The sequence below is a fragment of the Rosa chinensis genome, chromosome 5 (genome assembly GCF_002994745.2).
Source record: "Rosa chinensis cultivar Old Blush chromosome 5, RchiOBHm-V2, whole genome shotgun sequence".
NCBI lineage: Eukaryota > Viridiplantae > Streptophyta > Magnoliopsida > Rosales > Rosaceae > Rosa > Rosa chinensis.
In genome coordinates, this window is record NC_037092.1 from 72,512,004 (window position 1) to 72,520,578 (window position 8,575).

General features: G+C 39.3%; 1 protein-coding gene across 1 annotated transcript; it reads left to right on the forward strand.

Annotated features, from left to right (window-relative positions):
* The first annotated feature begins 407 nt into the window (after positions 1-407).
* LOC112201412 (methylsterol monooxygenase 2-2) lies at positions 408-4,500 on the forward strand. The gene is made up of 7 exons (XM_024342284.2): positions 408-636; positions 1,749-1,886; positions 2,654-2,799; positions 2,962-3,081; positions 3,195-3,407; positions 3,507-3,587; positions 4,106-4,500. The coding sequence occupies exons 1-7, from the start codon at positions 607-609 to the stop codon at positions 4,221-4,223; spliced, it is 846 nt and encodes a 281-aa protein (XP_024198052.1). The 5' UTR covers positions 408-606; the 3' UTR covers positions 4,224-4,500.
* The last annotated feature ends 4,075 nt before the right edge of the window (positions 4,501-8,575 follow it).

Consider the following 8,575-nt stretch of genomic DNA (forward strand, 5'->3'; position numbering starts at 1 on the left):
TGGTTTAGTCTACATTAGGTTTCCAAAGCAATTGCTTTAGGTTGCTTATAGCTCCTATAATGTTTGGATGTTTATTTTAACGATTGTAATCATTGTCTATGATTCAATATAAAAGATAATCTTTTCTTAAAAAACAAAAAGGTGATACTCATTATATATTGAATAATTTATTCCCTTATTTTGTTGAGAGATAAATTGTGTACAATCTCTTACTCCACCACAAGTCATCAATGCTATTCTTGATGAATTGTATTACATTCTTTAGTTTAAGAAGGTAGCTATGAACTTATGGTTACTTTCTTTTTCTTTTTTTGCCTACATGTATAAAAATAAAAATTATTTTTGATCAATGAAGGAAATTGGGCACACCGAAAGCACCAGAAGACCACACAGTAGAGGCAGACGTGCGCGGTCTGACTCCTCTCGTCAGCATCTTCGTAATTTGGTATATAAACAAAAGGGTGATGAACACAGACTCCCTCTGACAGTCTGTACCGCTCTCACATCTCGTGCGGTGTTTACTGAGACTCTCACACCTTCTCTTATTATTATAGAGGAGAGAGGGCACCGCTTACATCAGCAGCTCCTGCTTCCTGCCAAGCTTTCATGGCTTCCATTGTTGAATCTGGCTGGCGGGTACGGCTTTTTCTATCACCCTTTGTTTACTTCTCTACCAAAGTATCAAACTTTTCCTGTTTTGTTTATTAATCCTTGAACCAAGATTTGATCTTTCGGCTGGGGATTTCGTACTCTTGAATCTGAGAACCCATTTGTGTATATATGTATGAGTAATGGTGGAATGTGGGTGTGATGGGTCATGATGGGTTTCTCTGTTTATTTTTTTTTTGTGCGGTGTGGGATAAAGCAATGATTGTGATCTGGCTAGTGCATTTGGATTTGGATTTTTTTGGTTATTGGGGTTCTTTCTTTTCCAATTTGTTGGTGATATGGACCGTGGAAAGTGACATTAGTGCAGAATTAAGTGCTCAAGAGTGATTTCAGGTGTGGATTTGGGGATACTTTATTGACATTATGTTTCTTCAAACTGAGTCAAACGATTTGATGTGCCCGGTGCATTGATTTCGACTGAGGGGATTTGTTGTTTTGATTGGTGGTGCCCTCAAACAGAAGCAGGTTCATTAATTTGTAGTTAAACTATGCTTGGACGTGAAGCGACGTAGATTATTGTATTTTTTCTGTTCTTTGGTTGATACCGGGACACACGATCTAGGATTTAGCGGTACTTTGTGGCTAGTACGCATTGTGTGCAAATGAAAGTTGTGTTTACAGATACATATGTAAGGAAAGATAACAAACTATCACATGAATTGAGATCAGCATCCTAGGTTACAAGAAACACTCTGCTTAGGCCAAAAGACCACACAGTAGAGGCACCCAATGTGAATTGAGGGATGCATCCTAGTTTACAAGAAACTCTCTGGTTAGGCAGGTGTTGCTATACTCTAGCTGCTTAATGATGGCAATTACTATTCTTTTCTTTTGGTTCTTTTAGTTATGCTGGGTCTGTGTTTTAAAATTTGGTTTTGTAATGTGATTTGCCTGAAACTATTGGTGTGAATGTACTTTTTTCACTTCCCAGATGAAAGGGAAATGTACATATCTCTCTAGCTAACTTCTGTGATCTAGACTCTGGAATGATGACTTTTCCCACTTCATCCTTTCTATGGTCTTTATTGTTATCTGATATTTCTCTTACATTGTGAAATTCTTCTTTGCTTATTATGCAGTATCTCATCACAAATTTCAACGACTTTCAACTGGCATGTCTAGGAAGTTTCTTTCTCCATGAGAGTGTTTTCTTCTTGTCCGGACTTCCTTTTATATATCTTGAGAGGGCAGGATGGTTAAGCAAGTACAAGATTCAGGTGCGTTTCTCTTGCTATACTTATTTCCAGATAAGGAAATTTCTTTCCCTAAGAGATCTGTGTGGCTCTGCTTATATACCTGCAGATAAGGAAGCATTAGTTTGTTATTGTTTGGAAGTTGTAGGGACAAATGTGGTTTGTGTTCCATCTTTTATAAGAAGTTTAATGATTGGGAAATGGATTTAGTTGCAGAACTATTGAAGCCTTTCAGCCTTTGTGGTGTTAAAGTTAAAGGCAGTGGAAAGGATATGTTTTGTGGAGCTTGTATGGTAGAAAATAAGTTTTAACACCAAATGATTTTGGTTAATAGGTGTTGAGTGTGTAGGGGTGGGGGGATAGAGGTGGGACTTAATCATCTTCTGTTGCTACTTACACTACTCCATGGTCTAGCGTAATGGCTATCTGTCTTTTTGATTAAGATGACTTTGGTTTAAACCTAGTTTGGCTGGTGATGTATATTGTGTAGGCATCATCAATTTGTCTTTTGAGAAAGGCCATGCTATTTTGGTCTTTGTGGAATGGCTAGAGGTGTGGAGAGGAAGGAGTGCTTATCATGGAGCTAAGGGAAATTTTTTTTATAAGACTTGTTGGAGAGGCTAGAAGGCCTCTTGCTTCCTCGTTTTTGCAGATTCATTAAAAACTATTCTTCCCTTCCCTTGACTTAATTTATTTTTCTTCGGTAGATTTACCTATGTATTTGACACCTAGGTACTTCCCTTTGGTGTTTCCAATAAAAAGTTTCATAACCTGATTCTGGTTTGGTGCAGGCAAAAATTAACAGCCCAGCAGCTCAGGAGAAATGTATCACTCGCCTGGTGCTATATCATTTTTGTGTCAATCTGCCAGTTATGATTGCTTCCTATCCTGTCTTCAAATTCATGGGGATGCGAAGTAGTCTTCCATTGCCGTCCTGGTATTTTCAGGTTCTTTATATGCTAGAGCATATTTCATAGAAAATTGTGGAATCTGGTGTTAAAACTCAAAAATAAAAGAAGTTACCTGATTTTATTCTATCATTCTGAACAGCTAAACTCTAAAATGCATAGTTACTGAAATACTGCATATGGTTTTGCAGGAAAGTGGTTTCAACACAGATAATTTTCTACTTCATCCTAGAGGATTTCATATTCTATTGGGGACATAGGGTTCTGCATACAAAATGGTTGTACAAGCATGTGCACAGCGTTCATCACGAGTAAGTGAGAGTTAGAACTTAGAAGTAAACTTATTGGTTCCTAATAGTTCTTAATAATGTTCATCTTAATTATGTGCTGCAATTTGCATACGTTTATTTGTGGATATGTACAGATATGCTACACCTTTTGGACTGACTTCGGAATATGCTCACCCAGCTGAGATATTATTCCTTGGCTTTGCTACAATTGTCGGTCCTGCCATAACTGGGCCTCATCTGATCACCCTGTGGTTATGGATGGTACTCAGAGTACTGGAGACAGTTGAGGCACATTGTGGTTACCATTTCCCATGGAGCCTCTCCAACTTCTTACCTTTATATGGAGGGTCAGTTGAAATATTTCTCTTCTTCTCCTAGCAGTGTCTATGCAATCTTTATTAATATATTCCTTCTGTGGCTGAAATGGTTGTTCTATTATTATCCAGTGCTGATTTTCATGATTATCATCACCGTTTGCTTTATACCAAGTCTGGCAACTATTCATCAACTTTTGTTTACATGGACAGGTAAGTTTTTGGCATATTCCCTTGAAGCATTAGGAATAGGATATATTTACTGTTAATCTTCGTAGTTAAAAGATGGTTCAAAATATGAATTTATCTTCTTACTCATTCTTTCACTGTTCAGTTCAGTCTGTAAAAAGATGAGTAGCAAAAGAAATGTAATTAAGCATGTTATTATCTTAGCTGTTATGAATGATAGAATAAACTGCACCTCTTTTCTAACGCAAAAACAAACTTGTTCTGCTGAAAATTCCTTAAATTTTCCAAGAATTGAATTGGCTCCTGATTTATTTTCAACAAGACGGGGCTTGTTGCTGAGACCTGAAGTCTTTGTGAAAAGCATGAGATGATTTGGTGCTCATCCTCTTTTTAGTTTTGTAGATGGAATGCTTCAACTATCATTATTAGTATAGCTTTGAATCATCGGAACGAGCAGATGAGATCCCCAGTTAACCAACAGCGTGCTGAAACTAGTTCTCAGGATGTTTTATACTTTCTTTTCTCTTTGCATTATTTTTCAGGATATTTGGAACTGACACCGGTTACAGAAAGTTGAAAGCACTGGAGAAAGCTGGAGTTGAAGATGATGGCGAGGGTACGTGCTATGGCAAGGGTACATGCAACGGCAAGGAGATGTGACAAGGGAGCCGGGTTTTTTCGAACTAGCTGGACATTAGTAAATTTGGTTCTTTTCTGTAGGAGCATTTCCAAGGAGGTCTCTGTTTATTGCCCCTCCTCATCTTTTGTGTGCAACCACCTTTTATGTTTAATTTTTTATTTTTTCTCATTTTGAGCTAATGCTAAATTGGAATCATTAGGAGCTTTATGCAGACACTTATGGCCTCCTATTCCTTGAATGAAGCTGTCCTTTTAGCCTTTCCAGCTTCATGAAAAGATTGCTGGTCAGTTTTTTCAATCTGTCCATATATGATTCAAAGATCAAAGTTTAGTGTCGTAGACAAACATCCTGTAGTGGTTGGACTGTTGGACCATTAATACATCTACATGGAACGAGGACTTGGTTTTTTGGCCGAAGCTTGATCTACGTTTTCAAGACACTAGCATTCCCAAATTTAACTGTAAAATTGGTTCTTTTGATGCAATATCGTGCACAGAGTCAATAAATAATCAAGAAAATTATATTTAATTACAGTTAAATTTAAATCTAATAGTAAAAAACAAAATTCAATTGAAAAAATAATTATTTTCATTAAATATGGGTTGAAAATAATTTTCTTAATCAATTGCTAAATTTTCATCAGACACTAGTTAAAAATGATTTAAGTGTTCAAGTAAATCCAGAATATGTATCTGACCCAAACACGAGGTTACTTGCTCTAGTTGAAATATGGTTTATATTAGAGATATTCTCGGAGAATCTTAGGAGATATCCAATTAATGTACGATTATATTTCTATGTACAACTCTATCTCTATGCTTGTAATCCTCTATATAAAGAGGCCCATATTATCAATGAAAACACGATTCAATTCTCTCCCAATTTCAGTTTTCTTTAAACACGTTATCAGCATGAAGCCCTAACCCTGAAACAAATAGTCGAACTCTGATTCAAGAAACTAAAAACCTTGAATCCGAATACAAAACCTTGAAGCCTTTTTTGCCTCCACCTCACACCTTGAAGCACTCGATCCCAGAAGTCCAGAACCGGCGGCGCCACCCCAAGAACCGGCCGAAAACATATCGAACCGGCCATCGGAAGCTCCAAACCACCTGCAGCAAATACTCCACCGGTTCACCACCTTCCGGACCTCCGTTTGCTACCAAAATTTGTTAACAGCAGAGCCTTAATCCCAGAATTCCGGAACCGGAAGAAAAACAGTGAAAACGGGCCAAAAACTTGCTGAACCGACCGATTGAAAGTCTGGCAGAAAAACCGGTAGAAGGAAAAGAAAGAAAAAAAAAAGGAGGAAGGAGAAGCTGTTGCCCAAAGGCCCAAGCCGCAGTCCTCAAGCCACGTCAGCACAGGACCAACTACCACGTCAGCATCCGGGGACCACACTGCCACGTCAGCAGCAAGGACCCACTGCCACGTCAGCATCCAGGGACTACACTGCCACATCAGCAGCCACGTCATCACCGCCACATAGCATCAGGGACCCACTGCCATGTCAGCCCCAGGGACCCACTGCCACGTCAGCACCGGTCAACTTTCTAGTGACTTTTCCGGGTCAAATTTTCCGGCGACCTATTTCGAGGTTTTTTTTTTCTTTCTAAAAGTTCCCCTTTTTTAGAGTTTTTAAATTCAATTTCTCTTCTTTTTTGGGGACTTGCATACTCCGTTCTTCTACCCCCCTTTCTTCATCATAGGGGAGACCAAATTAAATCGAACTGTGGGGGTTCGTGCTCACTCCAAGTTTAGAGCTTGTTAAGATCTCCAAACTTAGAGTTTGTAGAGAATTTACGATCGACCACTTACGTCATTGTTTCGATCTAATCCAATACCTCTTGGAATTGAATTTCTTGGAAGCGATTACGCTAAAAAATTCCTAATTTCTTGGAAGCGATTACGCTTAGAAATTCTCAATTTCTTAGGAGCAACTACGCTCAGAAATTTTATATGTTTTCGTGGTACCCTTTTTACTCTCTGAAACTAACCCTAATTTCTTGTTCTCTTTCAGGATGAGTAACCTGAACAAATTGGACTTTGCTCCATTGGGAACAACTGGCTCTGGATATCACAGGTGGGTTCGTGATGTCCGCCAGCATCTCAAGGCTGATGGAATCCTAGATACGATTCTTGAGCCTAGCCAGGACGTGCTAACTGTTGAGCAAGCTCAAGCTTTGGAAGCAAATAGAGTAGCCTTAGAGGCAAATAAGGTAAAAGCTGTCATCCTAATGACTCGTCATATGGATGATTCGCTCCAGTACGAGTGTATGAATGAAGAAGACCCCATAAGGCTGTGGGTCTCACTCGAAGAAAGATTTGGCAACGTCTGTGACTCCCTGCTTCCTGACCTAGAAGTGAGATGGCATAGCCTCCGCTTTTGTGATTTCAAGTCAGTTCTTGACTACAACTCGGAAGCACTTCGTATTAAATCCTTAATGGAATTATGTGGTAAAGAGATCACAGATGCGATGTTGATTGAGAAGACTCTCTCTACCTTCCCCCTCTCTTTATTGATGGTTGCTAAGAACTATCGAATCGATGTTACTGCAGAACGAATCACAAGGTTTCATGAGCTCATTGGAGCTATGAATGTCGCTGAAAAGCATGACAACATCCTTGTGAAGAACTATAATTCGAGATCCGTGGAAACAGAGTATATTCCAGAATCCAATTATAGCCGCGCCCCTAAGAGAGGGCGCCAAGAGCGAAACCCTAATCTTAGGGATACTTCTGGACGTTCTGGTCCATATAATCACTCTACTTGGGAAGGTAACCGCCAAAATAGGCAAATACGGAACCAAAGAGGTCAACGTGGAAAGAGAGAGGGAGGCCATGATGGTGGCGCACCAACATTAACATTAAGAGCCAGCTAAATGACGCTTTCAAAGCTCCTCAATCAATGGAGTTTGAGCAAAGAGATGTATGTTCTCAATGTAGAGTATCCGGTCATTGGGCACACATTTGTAGAGCTCCTGAAAAAATTGTCACTGCCTACAAAGCATATTGTGAAGCAAGAGAAGCTCACTATGTGGAACAAGAAATCATGAAGATGATCTAGAGTGAAGGGTTGAAGACTACAAATCTGGCTGGGATCAATAGATCGCCAATTCTGTTTAAGTCTTTATTTTTCCAAGAGATGTAATAGGCAATTGCCATATACTTTGTAGTAAATGCCAATGGTTTAGTCTTTCTTCAAAGTAGGCTCACCCAAAGTAAGTGTGATGTCTAGGAAGGTTATGAGATTAGTGGTACTTAAGCGAGCCTTGCTCCACTGACATCTCTCTACTCACTTGGTCACATTTATTTTGGAATTACCGAAAGAAATTAGACAACTATCATTGTTTTGCATTAGCTAGCATTTTGGATTAGATTTTCTTTGGTCAAAGAGACAATGATGTAACTCCGTTGGCTTATGAATAAAATTTCGAGTTCTTTTCATTATGACTCCATTTTGATTATGAGCATATGACTTTGTGACTACGATGGCTGGGCCATCAGTATTAATTCAAGGACATGGAATAGCCCAAGTTCCCCTTGCCAAAAGGCACCTTGATTACTGTCGCAAAAACTCTCTACGCTCTTAGGGAAAATCGCACCTATGAGTAGCCAACGGATTTCATGCGAAAACGCATGTAGAGAACAAAAATGAGTTCCTTTGCAATACCTCTAATTGAGAACAAAGGCGCATCTTAGAGCAGTTTATGTGTCTCTCTAGTAGACTCTATGTCACTATTCAAGCTATTAAATCCAATAAAGTTATGAGAGAAGATCTCTTGGATTTAGACACATATTGGCTTTGTCACGATATGATAGGTCATCCTGGTCATGATATGATGATCCGTCTACTAAAGACTTCACATGGACATCATTTCTTTCGAGCGAAACGAAGCATGAATCAAAAGTTAATTTCTGGACTAAGTGTGACCGACGCTGCTGCCTAGGGCACCGCCTCCGTCCACCACCAACCTAGGGCTGGCATAGTCCTTATCCATGACGCCATGAATAATGTACATCATGGTGATGACGCCCCAGGTGATGTTGTAATCGCCAATTTTGCTTCAAATAGCGTTTCAGATGCTTAGGCCCAACCAAAATCCTCATTGGTTTCTTTTAAAGCCTCTCGCTCGTTTTACAAAGCTTGTTCCTTAGGAAAATTAGGACTGAGACCGTCCTATGCAAAGGATATGAAAATACTCATTCTGTTCTTACATAGAATCCGTAGGGATTCTGTGGACTAGTTCAACCAACTTGCGGACGTTTAAATATCTCATAATGTTGGTTGACATGAAAACACACTGGTCACATGTTGTGTCATTGTCCACCTGTAAATGCTGCTTATACTATACTCCTAGCACATATCATA

What these genes read in the sequence shown, in the direction of transcription:
- LOC112201412 (XM_024342284.2), top strand. Translation starts at nt 607, where the DNA reads ATGGCTTCCATTGTTGAATCTGGCTGGCGG. An exon ending in TTGTTGAATCTGGCTGGCGG is followed by an intron (nt 637 to 1,748) that starts GTACGGCTTTTT and finishes CTTATTATGCAG; the next exon opens with TATCTCATCACAAATTTCAA. An exon ending in ACTTTTGTTTACATGGACAG is followed by an intron (nt 3,588 to 4,105) that starts GTAAGTTTTTGG and finishes ATTATTTTTCAG; the next exon opens with GATATTTGGAACTGACACCG.